This window comes from Taeniopygia guttata, chromosome 2 (genome assembly GCF_048771995.1).
Source record: "Taeniopygia guttata chromosome 2, bTaeGut7.mat, whole genome shotgun sequence".
Lineage (NCBI taxonomy): Eukaryota > Metazoa > Chordata > Aves > Passeriformes > Estrildidae > Taeniopygia > Taeniopygia guttata.
This window is the reverse complement of record NC_133026.1, coordinates 112,662,363-112,679,116: the sequence shown is the minus strand read 5'-3', so window position 1 is coordinate 112,679,116 and position 16,754 is coordinate 112,662,363. Positions and strand designations below refer to the sequence as shown.

General features: G+C 39.9%; 1 protein-coding gene across 1 annotated transcript in view; it reads left to right on the top strand.

The window, feature by feature from the left end:
- The first annotated feature begins 2,026 nt into the window (after positions 1–2,026).
- ATP6V1H (ATPase H+ transporting V1 subunit H) overlaps positions 2,027–16,754 on the top strand; it is a 45,811-nt gene continuing 31,083 nt past the window's right edge. Inside the window, exons 1-5 of the mRNA XM_002197557.6 lie at positions 2,027–2,200; positions 3,453–3,579; positions 11,811–11,913; positions 13,305–13,394; positions 16,218–16,331. Coding sequence (XP_002197593.1) covers positions 3,476–3,579; positions 11,811–11,913; positions 13,305–13,394; positions 16,218–16,331 — 411 coding nt within the window. The 5' untranslated portion in view covers positions 2,027–2,200; positions 3,453–3,475. The remainder of the gene's footprint in view (positions 2,201–3,452; positions 3,580–11,810; positions 11,914–13,304; positions 13,395–16,217; positions 16,332–16,754) is intronic.

Sequence of the window (16,754 nt, the reverse complement as noted above, 5' to 3'; positions counted from 1 at the left end):
AATAGGGAAAGCAAAAGCTACTCATGCAAGCAAAGCAAAACAAGGGATTAATTCACCATTTCCCTTTGGCACGCAGGTGCTCAGCCATCGCCAGGAAAGTCAGGCTCCATCAGGCATAACAGGTTCTTGGGAAGACAAATAGCATAATTCCAAATATCTCCCCTAATTTCATTTTCCCCCTCCAGCTCTATATGCTGAGCATGATGCCATGTGGTGTGGGATCATCCCCTTGGTCAGTTGGGGTCACCTGTCCTGGCTGTGTCTTGTCCAGACTATTTGTGCACCCCCAGCCTTCTCACTGGTGGGGCGGAGGGAGGAGCAGAAGAAGCCTTGGTGCTGTGCAAGCCCTGCACAGCAGTAATGAAAACATGATTTGTTTTCAGCACAAATCAAAACATAGCCTCGTGCTAGTCACTATAAAGAAAACTAATTCAATCCCAGCCAAAACCAGCGCAAGCCCTCATTAAGCAAGTTGCATTTCAAATGCTTCAAGCCTTGTTCTGTTTATCTTGCAAGACCTTTGGCTTCTGTTTCTTTATGAAATGGGTAGAGCCATCATGGGTAATGTGATTTGAAACGACTGTGGAAAAGGTAAATATGTTTATTCCAGAGGCCCGATGCCAGACACAAAAGGAGTGGCAAGTGAGACATGCCATAAACAGGCAGAGCAGAAGCAGGAAATACTGAATGCCACAGGACTGAAGTTACAAACACTCTTTTAAAAGAGGAACTGGTTAAAATAAGGCCAAGTTCTAACTCTCATCTATGAAGCAAAAATCAGATTCAAATAAACTTTCAAAGTAACAGATTTTTCAAAATTGTCTGGAGATTTCTATGCTATGGATTGGGAGCTGTGCCAGCATTTCTAAACACTGTGAGTAAGCAATATGCAAGAACACAAATTTTTTAGATTGAACCTCCAAATCCCACACATTTGGTAATCCATGGAATCACATTCATGGATGCATTTATTACAGACTAAATGACACAGAGTGTGCACAGTGCTTAGGGAGCTTTCTTCTGATGAAGCACAAAGACATGCAAATGTTACTTGGACTGTACCTGGGATTTACGCTTCTGCTATGAAGAAACCAACAGGGTTTTTTTGTGGCATGAAGGAAGACCCATTCTAAAAGAAAAATTCTGTAATTCTATGGAGGAAGTATAATTCAGTGCCACAGTGACAACTGTCCTGGAGTTAAAAACTCCCCCACCTATTGAGATACTGGCCAGGCATAATTTAAAGAACAGTGTATCCTCTAAATGGAAAATATAGAGACCCTAGAAAAATTAAGTTAGCAGTAGACCAGCTCTAAGGGAGCTCTGCATTGGCTGCCTTGATCTGCTCACGCAGAAAAACCCTGATTATTTTTGTTTTCTCCTTATATGTTAGCAGAAATCCTTTTTGGGATAATTTATGACCAGGAGTGGTACGTCTGTGCGCTTCAGCACGGTATGACTGGAAAATCACACTCAGCAAATGAGTGCACTGAGATTTTTTTTCTTAGAAACATAAAAACTTAAGCCCATAGCTTCTGAAACACTTGGGCCTTTAGCCTCAAGTTTCCTTCCCAGCCAGCCTCGTGCTGTCCCTGTGGAAAAGTGGAGCCATTTCTGCGACCAGCACAGGTGGGCACCTGTGGGCACATGCTTTGTCTGCCCAGATCTACGGGATCAGATCTGCTGTGTAAAATCATACACGCACACACAGGACTTGCCTGTGGGTCAGGGCAATCCCAGACACAAACACGGGCTGGGCAGAGGATGGATTGAGAGCAGCTCTGAGGAGAAGGACTTGAGAGTGTTGGCCGACAAGAAGCTCGCCATGACCTGGCAATGTGCCCTCAGCCCGGAATGCCAGCCTTTGGGGCGTTGGAATCAGATGATCTTGAAGGTCCCTTCCAATCCAAACCATTCTATGTCTCTATGACACGTGTAGGTATCTACAAACGTGAATATTTATGCGCTCTAAATAGGTTTATACAGCCAGACGACTGGCTGCGCGCAGGCGCGGGATGTCCCTCGCAGGCCGCCGTCGCGCTCACATGAGCGGTGTCACATGACGGCGGCAGCGCGGGGCCGGCGGGTGCGCGGTGCTGCCCGGGCCGCCCGCGGCTCCCCTCGCTCTTCCTCCCTCCATCCCTCCCTCTGCGTCCTTCTCTCAGCCCTGCACGGCCTCCGCCGCCGGCACGCCGCTGCGGTGAGTGCGAGCTGCCCCGGGCCCTGGCGCGGTGGGTGCCGGGGTCGGGCCGTGCCGCCTCACGGCTCTGGCGGGGACTTTGCGGGCCCCGAGCGGAGCAGGGAGCGGCAGGGCCGTGCCTGGTCTGCCCCAGGGCCTCTCTGCTTCTGCCGCTTGACTGCGGCTCCTGAAACCACTGGTACCGACTCTGCCCTCGGGTGGTGTTTAAATGGCTCTGGGTGGGTCAGAGCCTGCGAACCTTCAGTGGTCATTGAAGGACGTAGTGGTGCCGCCTGTGTGCCCATGGAAGTGGTTTCAGAGGGAGGGCATTTGTCCTCCTCCGTTTGCCCAGGATAGTTCCTAATTTTTGCTTGCTTTTGTTAGAACTGCGTTCTCATTCAGTCATAAAAGCAGGGTGTGCTTGCGAGGAGTTGACCTGAATGTGCCAGTCTGCTCTTGCTTGGTCTGCAAGGGGGCCAGAACAGTCCAGAAACAGGCTGTGTGGAGAGGCTGGGTACAGTTCAGGTTGTAAGGAATTCTAGCTCTAGCTGGATCTGGAGTCTCTGGCAACACAGTCTTGTTTTGGCATCAAAGTCAGGTGGAGATTTAAACCATAAATGAAGGGGAAAGAAGTGGTGAAGGTCACTATCTGTGGTAATGTGCTATATCCTGATAAAGAGCTTCTGTTCGTATTTATTTTTCAGTTTGCTTTCTGTACATTAATGATCTTTATTTTCTTGTTAAGTCTGTGTAGCATGGTTTTAATTTATATACTTACGGGTTTTTTTTCCTCCCTGATGTTGTAGTTTGCATGTTTCTAATGTCTAAATATTCCTAGACCTGAAGTAAATCAGTCCTAATGTGTGAGGTGGGGAGGTTATACACTGAATTTTAACTCTGGAAAGCAGGTTTGGAAAGAAGACAAGTTCTTTTATCTGTAGGGCTACTTGGATGATGCAGAAGAGTCACCTCAATTCAAGTAACTTAGTTGCATTGTTTAAGGATTCACAAGACTGGGATTTTTTTAGTAATGGTCTGTGTCTTATTTTTAGCTTATTAGTGGCTACAGATGAGTGTGTAGCTATGGCTTATTTTTGTTTCCAATAAGCCACCTTTTAAATACTTTATGAAACTTGGATTTTTTCAGAAACGAACTAGTACAGTGTTAAGGAATGGGACACCTGGAAACAGATTCTTCTTTTCATCTCTTTAAAATATTGGACAAATACTCTTCTGTTTAATAAGAGGTCTCAAATCTGATTTGCATTTCTAGGTGCATTTTAATTATCAGTCAAGATGGATATCCGAGGTGCTGTAGATGCTGCTGTCCCAACAAACATCATTGCTGCCAAAGCTGCTGAAGTTCGGGCAAACAAAGTAAACTGGCAGTCATATCTCCAGTAAGTAAAAAATTTCCACATGCTTTTCCCCTTCTAAGTGTTAGACTTCTTGAGATTTTAGGCTACAGTGGTGCATTATGTTGCAGTGAAGAGTGTTTTGTCTACATGGAAGTAGTTGGAAAAAGTCTACATTAAATGGAAGTGGCTGTGGAAAATTTCCTTGTGACTTATTACCAGAAGGGGAACTCTACTTGTGTCAACTGAATGCTGCAATAGCAAATAGTACAGGCTTGCTCAAATGTGTGGTAAAACTGTTGTTTTTTTTTTTTTTTTCCTGATAATTCAAATACCAGTCTCAATTTCAGCCTTAGTGGATAACTGCTAAATTAAGAAGAGTTTACAGTAATAATTGTCTTAAGTGTAGGTATGGTATGTTTATTGCTGAAGGGCTTTTTGTGGGAATACAAATTGTACTAGCAAAACTGGAGTGGTAATCCAGGAGAAGAAGCTGTACCTTAAGTAAAGGAACATGAATTCTGGAGGACTACTTAAGCAAGTAAATCAGGGAATAGGCTGAAACGAATACTTCAGTCTGGGGAGAGCTGTGCTGTGGTTCCAGGCAAGTTTAGTGTTTCCTTTTGCGTGGATGTGATGGCACTAGAAGAAGCAAGAGAAGTACTGTCCTGAGAGGCTGCAGAGACAAGCTGAGGAAAAGTTTTATGGGTGAGGGAAGAAACAGGGAGAAGAAACAGACTTCCACTTGTACTTTGAAGTGAAATGAAACATTCTTGCAGCCTGTTCCTTGTGACAGGTGGGTATAAGAAATATTGACAAAGTGTAAATTACTGTTTATAACAGCAAATTATTTTATAGTTAATTGGTTTGTAACTAAAGTGGCAGAAATCCTCATGCTTGTAGAGGTACAAACCATACTGATGATGCTTTCTGATTATCAACATTATACCAAGTCAGAAAAAACAGCTATTTTTCAGATTGGTGTGGTACATATTTATATATAATATATTATATAACCTTGCAAAACTGTACTCATGTGAGCTGAGAAATGCTAACCCGGTGGAATCTTACTAATCTGCTTTGTCCTGTCCTGTGTATTTCAAACTTGCTTATTCCATTCATTAAATTCCCAAGAATACATTATTCTTTTTGATGTGATTGTATATCTGCAGGATAAATCTGCATAAAGGAACTGATCTTCTGAGAAAACTTTTTTTTTGCTAGGCTATTCTTAAGCTGGATCAGTTCCTGGCTGAGTTTGGTACTCAGTGTCTTTGCAGGTGAAAGAGAAAGGTTGGGGTGGTAAACTGACATTGGCAGCTCCCAAGCACTTCTCAAACAGTCTTAAGTGGCTTTTGCTGTAACTGTATGCCCTTCTATCTGTGAGACAGGACGTGTGTCCCAAGGATACCTGGACATCAGTTACTTTTCTGTCCTAGTGGCAGTGAATTTGCAGTTACTTGGGATGAAAGTGGGAGTACACTTGTTCACTGTTCATGGAAATGAATATGAGATTCTTTCACTGCTTCTCTGGTGTTTCTATAGGGCTGGTGAAAAAAATCTGTTACTTTTGTTGGTTTAGGGAATGGTTGTATTTGACAAGGAGTTAAATTTATGTAGTAGTTTTTTTATTTACTGTGTGGTCTGCTGTTAATCATTTTAATTAGTACTTGGGATTCTCTCTCTCTGGTGTGGTATATGAAACGGGGAGTTTTATTTGTAAATCTGGTAGCAAATATTTATGTAATTTCTTTTGATCAGAGGGCAGGGTCCTTTTTTGGATTTTACCTATAGAATTTGACTTGGTTTTGTTCTGGAATCTATGAAGGAACAATAAACTAGTTATTTCCTCTCATGGAATTAGCTAGGTTTTGGAGGCTATTATAGTGCATCTGGCTATTGTTTGTGATCCTATGAGAGGATGAGTGAGGCTTTTTGATGCTTGGTGTCCTTTGTGTGTCAATAACAGTGTGTCCTCTTTATTATTGCTCTGAAATAAATTTAAGTTTTGTATCTCATATTTACTGATAACAGCCTGGATGTCTGGCTAAGCTGGCTTCAAGGATTGACTTAAATGATGCCAGAGGGATTGTGGAGCTTCTTGAAGGTAACTACTTCTTTGGCTGAGGAGTTTCCTTATAGTGAGCTGTTGAAAAACATCAGCAGAACTTTTGATGCTTCCAAAGGAAATAAATTCATACCTTAATTTGGACATGTCATTTTTTATAATGGACAGGTTTGGATGTGATGGTGTCTTTGAGGCTGAGCTTTAAGGGATTTCTTGGAAAGTCAATCAGTGCAGTTATATTGATTCATTTCTGGAATGAAGCACATTATTAAATGAGTGGAAAGTACTTTCTTTGATGCACCTGTTAGAGGCAGGTCAGGGTGGTTTGTTTTGGTCTGGTTTATGGAGAAGGAAAATGGGGTGCTTGAAAGGACAGTTCTCTTTCTTTTGAGCTCCTTATTCTGATTGTCTGTGCACTTACTGTGGTAAACTTGCATATAAATATATATGAAGGGATTACTTCAGCTCATCAGATGTTTTTAAATTAAAGGAAATATTTTTGTTTTCCCTAAGTTAACACACCAGCTAAGGTGTGAAATGATTTTTGCTTCTTAAACATGATTTATGCTTCTTGAACTAGAGGCAGAAACTGTAATACTGAGACAGTTGAAGTTGGAGAACTTCGCAAGAAATTCTGATGAAGTGTTTTTCTCCTCTGCCTGTGGCAGAGGTGTACAAGGTGCTTTAAAGATTGCATCACTTGTAACAGCACTGGGCTCCGGGTCACACCTAAGGGCGTTCTGAAGTTCTTTTTTCCTCTCTCTGTTCTTCAGTGCAAAAGGAAAATGGCTTAATTGTAGCTGGTCAGACTTCAGTAGCCTGACTTTCCTTGTAGAGTCAGTTCAAACTAAAGATTAACTGACACAGTGTTTATTCCATCTCTGAAGGTTGTAACTGTAAACTAAATATCAAACTACACCACCACAACTGCTGACTTTTGATCTTTTTTTCTATATACTGTTATAACATTTGTCAGCTTGCTTGTGTGTTTACTGCTCCTTACAAAATCAGGAGAAAGATTATTTGTTTCCTGGTGCTAAAATTTATATTTTCTTTGTCTTGGATTCCAGCTGGGGTCCGTGTCTGAGGGAGAAGAAAGTAACAAAGCTTATAGCAGTGGAAAGTGATGTGTGGGTCCGTCTTTGGAAGCTATTAGTTCTGTATGGACTTTGCTGCCTTTGGATCTTGAGACTTGTTGCAGTTCAGAGGTGTGGGTGCCCTCCTTGAGTTAAAAAGGCATTTGCTGTTTTGCTCTGTGTGGTTGCTTTCAGCATTTGCCTCAGGGTGTCAGAATGCCAGGGGAGGGTGTTGGCTTGCTTGAAGCAGGTTTGGGTTTGCTTTCTTAGGGTCGCAAATGAGTTCTGTGAGAAATTGAACTTGCTTCAGCATTTAACTTGCACCTTACTGCACTGTAGGTTTCTAGACACACAGCATTTGACAATACTGTATATTTAATCAGATGAGATACTTGATGGCTAATTTGTACATAGTTTCCTGTGTGTTTTCAAGTATCTCACATGCATGTTTGTGAATTATGATGCTAAAATATCTGTTCTATTTTCCTGGTAGTGGAAGAATCTTCTAAAGCAGGTTAAATATCTCAGACTTTAAAAGTCAGTCTTGTCTTAGAGGAAATATAGAGGTTTCCTAATTTGTAGTATGTGGGGGTTTTCTTCTGTTTTGTTTTGGTTTTTTTTTCTCAAATCTGATTGAGTCTTGAAGAGTACATTCATTCTGTTTTACTGGTTTAATTTTGTAGTGCTAAAACTGTTGAGCAGTTGGATAAATTTAGTGTCTTTAGATACATACAAAGTACTGCAGATATGTGGATAAAATAAATTATGCCTTGATATGATGGTTTTATATATGAGCTTCATATTTGCTGCATATATAGTCAATTTTTTTTATATTAAAAACCCAAGACAAAGTAAAAACCAAACAAAAATACACTAACCTCCAGAGTGTCTTTTGTTAAATCATTCAAACAAACAAACAAAAAAAAAGGAACAAGAGTTGATGGAGGAAATGCACAAAGAAGGAATCACAAGCTTCTGAGTCATATTGAGCGATCAGGCAGATTTAAAAATGGCGGTCTCGCAAATTCATGTTTTCTGAATCCTTGAGTTTCAGTTTTGTCTCCTCTTGGAAGTGCTCTCAAAGGCAGCTCTTGGTATCCCGGGAACAGAGCTTTGAAAGGTGCTTACAGGGCTCCTGTCCTAAACCTGATGTACTTGGACAGGAGGGAGAGAAAGGGGGGAAATTCACATGTTGAGATAAAGGGACATTAATAGGATAGAAAAGGAAGAGAGAAAAAAAAAAAATTCTTACTAGATCTGCAACACAGAACTGTATCAGCTACTGGGAAGAATATTAACTATCCCAGCTGAAACCAGGACACAGAAGCTCAAAGTGACTTCTAACTTGGCAAAAGACTGTAGACACGTCCTGGAAAATAACAAGTTAAATGGCTGCTAAGAAGAAAGATGGAGGCTTTGGTTGCTTGTTTGCTGAAAGGTGCCAGGAAATTTCTGTTGCTTTGAAGAGGGGGTGAGGAAAATGTGTAATAGCATCATGGGACTCAGTATCAGCTGTCTGAGGCTGTTCTGCACTTTCTCATGATTTTTGGTTAGTTTTTCTTACCCCTCCCTCCACTGTGTAAGGTTTACTGTATAATCAGTAATTTCAGTTTTAAAATGAGATGAATGGAAATAGATGCATTTGAAATTACTAAAACTATTTATCAGTTGTATGAGTTCCTTGATAAAATATTAACAGCTTGTTTAAAAAGCTGTCAGATCCCTTGTAATGTTTTGTATGGGTTGGAAGATATATTTTTGAATGGTACTAACAAAGCGATAAAGAATAAACTTTAATGTCTTTTTTTTTTTCCTTACAACAATATCAATCCCCACATCTTTTTTTCTTTTTTTCCTGTGGCCTAATGTAGGATGAAAGCAAAAGCTTGAAAGCGTTTTTTCCTTTGCAGGTGGCAGACCTCTTTTAATAGCTTGACTGTAAAGAAGTATCTCTCTTCATGGACTGAGGCTTTCTCCAACATTAAAGCTGAAAATTAAGGGTTCATCGTAGGTCATTTTTGAAGTGTTTTGTAAATGGCAATATTCTTGTAAACAAGCAGCTTATCTGGTTACTTTTTTATCAGTATGATCCATGAATCCCTGGCTTGGTCAACATTATTTGAAACGAAAGAGGCTTCTAGTTATGGGTCTTTAAATTCAGCATTTGTGGCAGATGAATTGTCCATCTCTTTCTGTAACTATTTAAATCCACCTTAATAGGCAAGAAAGAACGTAGGTCAGTCTAAAAGGCATGGTAGCAGCATGGTCATCATTGGCCAATCACATATGATTAATCTATCATCTATTTAAGTTTTTGCAGAAGTTGGGCAAGGACTAGCCTACCACTGGCTCTAGGAATCTTCCTTCTACTAAATCTTGATTGCCCTTCCTCAGTGCATATGAAGATATCTGTAACAAAGCAGCTGGAATACAGGAGGAGCACATATGGCACTGGACTACTTATGTTCTTTGCTTGATAGTAAATAGATAAAAGATGGCTCTGTGATGAGGCCATACTCAAGCCATAATCATTTAAGTAAGAGGAAAGAAAAGAACACATTGTAGGTCTTACTTTGCTATTTCAAGAATCCAGGTGAGCCAGTTGGGAAAAAAAAAAGTGAACACTTCTGCAAAGTTTGCAATGATTTTAATGTAATCTCTAGTCATGGAACATCTGGAAACTGACCTTGAATATGGAAAAGATGGGTGAAGAGTCCATGCTACATAGTTTTGCAAAGTGGAAGAGGCATTTCATTCAGTGGAAATATTAAGAGGAGATGAGTCTTGGAAATAACTGAAGCAGGAATGTCTCATGCTTTCATCCCCTGTGACTGTGCATGATTTTCTTTTTTCCTGATGCCCTCCTGGTATTGCCTAGTAAAGCTAGTCACCAATTAAAATCTTGAATATTTTTAGGATTACTTGATTTAAAATTACTTTTCTTACCTGAAGAGTACCTGACCATACTATTTTGACAAGTTTTTTTATTTCTGTGTTATAAAAAAAACTCGGTAGTGTTCTGCAAGTCTGTCTGACTCTTCAGCTGAGTCTGCAGCTTTCTGAAATGGCACTGATGATGGCAGTAACCATTTGGATATTAAGTTGAAAAGAAGATTAGATAGACATCTGTTCTCTTATAGGTGTCCACAGCTAGTCACTATATCAAGCCCCCTTGCTATGTGTTTGGATGAACTTGCATGCATATCAGTTTTAAAACTCAAGATGTGATCAGTGAAAGCTAAAAATAAATTAGGAACCATGATCTCTGTTCTCCTTACAGTTTTCTTCAGTGCTTACAGCAAACTTAAAGTAACAAGTAATTTTGTTTTTCAGCTCTTATTTCTTGGTTGGATTAGACTGTTATTCATGTTATGTATTATCATTTTGGCATAACATGCTAGCTGTATGTAATTCAGTTCTTATCACTGACATGTCATTCAGTCCCTGGAAGTTTAAAAATTATTTAGAGAGTGCTGTTCAGAAGTGATGCATAGGGAAGACTTCTGAGAGATTACTGCACCATTAGTTTTAAATTTTGTAAATGAGACCCTTTGCAGGAAGGAGCTCGTTACAGTTTTTGTGGGCTACAGCACTGGTGAAGTGATGTGATTGATACTGAATGCCCTCTACTCTGCCCTTGCAAGACCCTGCCTGAATTGCTGAATCCAGCTCTGCAGTCCTCAGCACAACAAAGACACAGACCTGTTGGAGCAGGATCACCAAGATGGTCAGAGGGCTGGAGCACATCTACTGCAAAAACAGGCTGAGAGAGTTTGAGTTGTTTAGCCTGGAGAAGAGAAGGCTTTGGGGAGACCTTCCAGTACCTGTACAGGGCTTATGAAAAGGAGGGAGAGAGACTTTTTTGTACAGGCATATAGTATGGCTGTACAGAACAATGGGCAATGGTTTTAAACTGAAACAGGGCAGGTTTAGATTAGATGTTAAGAAGAAATTCTTAACTGTAAGATTGGTGAGGCAGTGAAACAGGTTGCCCCAGAGAGTTCTGGTTGCTTTATCCTTGGAAGTGTTCAAGGCCAGGTTGGATTGGGCTCTTCAAGGTTACTTCCAAACCAAACTATTTTATGATTATATGATAGCTCAAGATGAAGGAAACAAGGTTTGTATGGTGGGTTGACATTGATGGGTCACTAGGTGTCCATCAGGACAGGACACACTTGCTCTTTCAAAATAACAAGGGAAAAAACATGACAGAAAACTCTGGGGTTGAGGTGTGAGGACAGGGAGATCACGGACCACTTACTGTCATGGGCAAAACAGGCTCTACTTGGGGAAATTAATTTATTACTGATTAAATGGAGTAGGTTAATGAAAAAATAGGAAAAAAATATAAGAACAACCTCCTACCCCCTCCCTTCTTCTCAGGCTCAACTTTGCTTCATCTTCTCTGCCTTCTTACTTTGAGTGGTGTAGGTGAATGAGGTATGGAGACTGTGGTAATTTCGTAACAATCTATGCTGCACCTTCCTTCTTACACTCTTCCCCTGCTCCATCCTGAGGTGTCCCACTCATGGGTTATGGTCATTCACAAACTCATCCAGCATGGATCCTTTCTGCAGATTCCAGTCTTCCAGGGATGTACTGCTCCAGGCCCTTGAGGCCATGCAGTCCTGCAAGAAAACCTTAATGGAGTGCAGTCTCCTGTAAGGCACATCTGCCTGCTCCAGCATGGGTGTCCTCCATGGACTGCAGGTGGATCTCTGCTCCACCTAGGACCTCCATGGGCTTCAGGGGCACAGCTGCCTCACCATGGTCTTCACCACAGGCTGCAGGGGAATCTGTGCTTTGGCACATGGATCTCCTCCTCTCCCTCCTTGTGCATTGATCTGACAGTCATCAGAGTTGTTTCTTTTACATGTTCTCAGTCCTGTCTCATGGCTGCAGTTGCACAGCAGTTTTTACTCCTTACATACGTTATCACAGAGGTGCTGCTATGGTGGGTCTGTTCTGGAGCTGGCTGGAACTCGCTCTCTGACATGGGGCCCACTTCTGGTATCTTCTCATAGGAGCCACCCAAGCAGCCACCTACTAACAAAACCTTGCTGTGTGAACCCAATACAGTTATTTCCAACGTAGTATTCATGTTACTTACAGTTTAATGTTTTGTTTTTCAGAGGTCAGATGATTTCAGGTGAAGACTGTGAATTTATTCAAAGATTTGAACAGAAAAGAAATCCAGAAGAAAAACAGGAGTTGTTGCAAACAGAAGGCAATCAAGTAACTTTCTTTTAATAAAGTCTCTTTTGGGGACGAATGAAATTTTCATATCTACTCTTATTTTATTGTTGTTAATATGCATACAGTTAAGATGTTCTGGAATAAGTGTAAAGCTTGCTATCATGATTCTTTTATTTTTCCTTAGGTATGGGTTGGATGTTACTTCATTATTTTTAAACCTACTAAATAATTGTTAAATGTCATCTGCCTTTGATTTTGTTGTGGGACAAACTAGCTCAAGTCTTCCCTCATCCCAGTTTACTTAATCATGTACACTTGAGTAATTTCTTTTGAGATTTTTTTCTTTATAGTTTATTGATGACAGCTGCTGCCAGTTAGATTACTGCTTAGTTAGCTAAGCAATTATAATTTAGTTACAGCTTGAAGTCCATTGACTGCTAAGGTGGATTCAGTTAGACATGGGTGTCTCATGTCATTTTAGGCATGGTAAAATATGAGGACTTTGCATTGGACAGAGCTGATTCAGGACTGAATTGGCCCTTTGCCCTTATGGAGACCGGGCAGGATGCCCGAAGACACTTTAATAACATTTGAATCAGTAGAATCTTGGCCTGAGGTTCTAGCACAGATGTCAGACATCAAGAGGATTGGGAGAGGCAGGCAGGAAGGTGAAGAGTTGATGCTTTCAACACGCAAACATTTATGGTGTTTTTTTCTACTTTAGTTTTAGGCAGTTTGTTTTGGCTTTGTTTTTCTCTTCTCTCCAAATTGTAGTGTGTTACTGTTATCTAATGGATCACGGTTTGCATAGTAACAAAAACATATGTGGTGTAACTTTTATGTCACTACATAATTACAATTTAGCAGTTCAACATTCAGTTTTCTTTCAGTTTTACCTGAATTTGTTGAAGGGGGAGGAGGAAGTGTAAAAAGTAATGTTGTAACTATTTCAGCCTGTTGCTGAAATTGTAACATTCTTCAAAGATGAACAGAGATTTTTCTACAAAGATTATAGTAAGCGAACAGAGTAGTTACCAGTCTTCCTCCCTCCATTCAAAGTGCTGAAACTTTTTTGTGCTCCTAGTTGCTGTTCTGTCATTTTATTTGGTCTCACTACCATAAAAAAAAAGGAGAGGGAGACTTTTCTAATCTAACTTGCAACTAAGCAGTTGGTGACTTTCACTAGCAAGTACTTATTTAATTTGAAAGCCATAAAACAATTTGTAAAGGATAGCAACCAATATGACAGAAAATTTTCTTTGTGAGATAATGTCAAATGTATTCATCTCTTACTGCAATTGAATAAGATGTTGGGATGCTCAATGCTTATGTAAGACTTAACTGTGAATTAATAAGATCCTGTTTTATATTATCAAAAGGAACAAAGACAATTGCTAATATTAATTTTAATGTCTCTTTTATTTTTCTAGTGTGCTAAAACATTTATAAACTTGATGACTCATATCTCCAAGGAACAGACTGTTCAGTACATTCTGACTATGGTTGATGATATGCTGCAAGTAGGTCAATAATCTGTATTATTTTTAAGTCTTTAAATGCATGCTTGAATGTTTCCTTAGTGTAATTAATGTATTTTCAGATGTTTGTCATACTATGTTAAAAATATTCTGTTAAATTTTCAGATCCCGTCTTCAGAGATTAAATGTTAGACTTAAAGTTATAAGGGTAATTTAGCTTGAATTATATTCAAATTCTGGAAATAAAACAAACTTTTATACTTGTCTGTTGGTTCTCAACTGTTTAATTCAAAACCTGGTTGTTAAAGCTAATGTTGTATAGTAGTTTCATTTTATGTGCTCTTAATTTGCAGAATTTTATTCTAAATACTTTTTTATTTGATACATCGGCTTATGTCGTAGTAGACTTGTCAGTGTTAGATTAATGGTTGATCTCAAAAGTCTTTCCCAACCTAAACAATTCAAAAATTCTGTGACTTGTGACCTCAGCCTTTTCCTGTGGTATAGGGAGGATATGAAGTTGTTGAAGCTTTTCCTTTGAAAGTGTTAATATGGCTACTCTCAGCGAGTAGGTGTAGTTTCTGCAGCTTCAGGTTTCCAACATAGGTTGTTTGGGACAACATGTTCTGAAATTCTATGGTTTGATTATAAATGAGGAACTTTTAATTCAGTGTAACATACAGCTCTTTGTAGCTGTGGACAACAGTGCCTTACAAGAGTAGGATATTAAACTTGGTCTCAACTTGGTCTCCATTCTGCTTACTTCTGAAGGTGGAGAGTGTTAACATACTGCCATCCTTGAGGAAACGTTTCTTACTGTCTTCATCTGATAAATTCCTGAAAATTCTTTGTATTAGTGGCTTCGTCACACTGCACAGTCTGTTACTTATGAAATCTTTAAGAACCTACACTCTAGTTGGTGCAGGTAGCAGTATCACCCGAACTTCATTATGATTCTTCAGAAATGACGGCTACTGAATTATTCAGCTGTTGATGTGAGAGCGTCAGAATTTTCTTTTCATCAGTGTAGTCAGTAACTTCCTAGGAAGGTACAACACTACATATTTCAGGGCTGCAGGGAGTTTTCCACTTCTTCTCTTCCATCTTGATCCTGCACCTTAATAGCAAATGAGACAAATCTTCTGACTGACAGCAAATTGAAATTATTTCAGCATTTCTGTTTCCAGACTTGTCTGTCTCCTCCTTATTTATGTTGTAAACTGATCTACTAAGTTTTGATTTTTCTTAGCTATCATGTTTAGCACATTCAGATGGTAATAGTGATTTATTTGATTGAATTGCCATTTCTTGTCAAGGAAGCCCTCACAGAGTAAAAACTCTCCACCAAAGGTGCTGTGTTCCTGACATCTTACTTTTATTTATTTCATAGTTTGTACAACAAATTTGAGAACATTTCTGTGTGCTTTTTTATGCATGCCATGTAGAGAATGGATCACTGTCAGGATTATAACTGGCAGATAACTGGGGACATCTGAGCTTCCCCAGTCTGTGATCAGGGCAATAGTTTGCATCCCACGTGGTACAATATTGTTGTGGTTCAACCCCAGCTCGCAGCTAAGTACCACACAGCTACTCACTCACTTCTGCAGCAGGGGAATGGGGAAGAGAAGTGGAAGAGTAAAAGTGAGAAAACTTGTGTTTTCACTGTTGCTTTCAAGGAAGGGTTGGTTGCATCTCTAAGGCTGCAAGATGCCACTGTTTGAATCATGGATACATTCAGGTCATCTTGTGCATAATGGATCATGTTCCAATAAGGAGGCTTGCCTAGCTGCTTCTTTGTCCCTAGAGTTAACAACAGGGTGCAGAATTGACAGAGAAAAGCCTTTCTAGCTAGGGGAATCTGTAAATTAAAATGTCGAGGTAGTGGAGACTGAGATACTGTCCTTTTGTGAGTTTCTCATTTGCCTTCCTTGATAGGAGTTGTGTACTTGGTTGTGGTAGTTGGACTTCAGTGGGAAGACATCTCTTCAGAAGGAAAGCTTCCAATCCACCAGGAAGCCTGGCTGGAAAGCATATGGAAATGCTTGAGGAAAGGCAAGAATTCAAATGTGAGATTTTTTGGGACTGTCTGTCTATATTCTAGGCTATTAGGAAAGAGCAGAGCTTTTCTTCCTCCTTCATGATTGTATGACCTGTTCTCTGGCCTGCTGTAAAGAGAACTGTAACAGCTGCTTTGCATAGTGATTATTAGGGGAAATACTTAAAGAGGCTGTCCCCAGTGCCCAGGCTCAGGTAGTTGTGGTCTCTTATGGCTCAGGATAGGAGCCCTGGAGAACAGACTTCTGGTGGCAGTGTCCCCTTATAGATACGCAGGTTGCGTGAGATAACTGCTGAATCAGGAGAGAAGAGCTCATTTCCAATTGAGAGGAATGGAAAGGCTTGCTTACACCCCTCAGTTTTCACTTGTAGAAGAAGTTGTACAACAGACTCTTGGAAGTAGCAGTACATTGCAAACTTCATATGGACTTAATTCAAGCATAATTGGTTAGATGAACAGTAGTGTCATTCTTAAAAAAATAACAGTATTTACCTTGTTTCTCATTTGCCTTACTCCACTTGCATGTTCAGAAGAATATATGTGTTTTTGCTCAAGAAGGTGTTGCAGTACTGGGATACAGCTAAGGCTTCAAGGTTTGTTTCTTCCACCCCAAATCTCCAATCTTAATGTTAGAGTGCTGAAATGAGCTGTATCCACAAGTCATTTTTTCAGTCTAACTGAAAAATTTCTGTGGGCTCTTACAAGCCAGGATACACTCTATCTATGCCAACATACCGAGGAGCAAATAACTGCTTTATGTCGAATGCTTTTACAAGTCATCTTTTCCTCTCTCTCAATTTTTACAGGAAAATCATCAGCGTGTTTCCATCTTCTTTGATTATGCAAAACGTGGTAAAAACACTGCATGGTCCTATTTTCTGCCAATGTTGAATCGACAAGATCTCTTCACTGTGCATATGGTAAGTTTTAAATGAACCTGTCTCTGAAGATGGTAGAGAAAAATGCCGGTTCTATTTTTCCTCAGGAGATTTTGAAATTTGAAACTAAACTTCTGCCTGGACTGGAAAGTTTTCTTCTTGCAGTCTAGACAAGTCATTCTTAATACAAACTTCACCTAACCACATTTTAAAAAGCAAAGTTATATTATTAATTTGCATTGGTTTATTTCCAGGAGATTAGGGCAGGTTTTAAAAATTCAGAAAAGCAGGGATTTTAGAACAAGTACAGTAAAACATACCTGAAAATCTCTTATCACAACTGCCAGTCAATGCTGTACAAATATTAGAATTTAAGTTCTCATCTTGTGCAAAGGAAATATCTTTACCTCGATGAACCTTATTTTCTCATATGCTCAGTTTATCAGCTAACTCACTGGAAGTGCA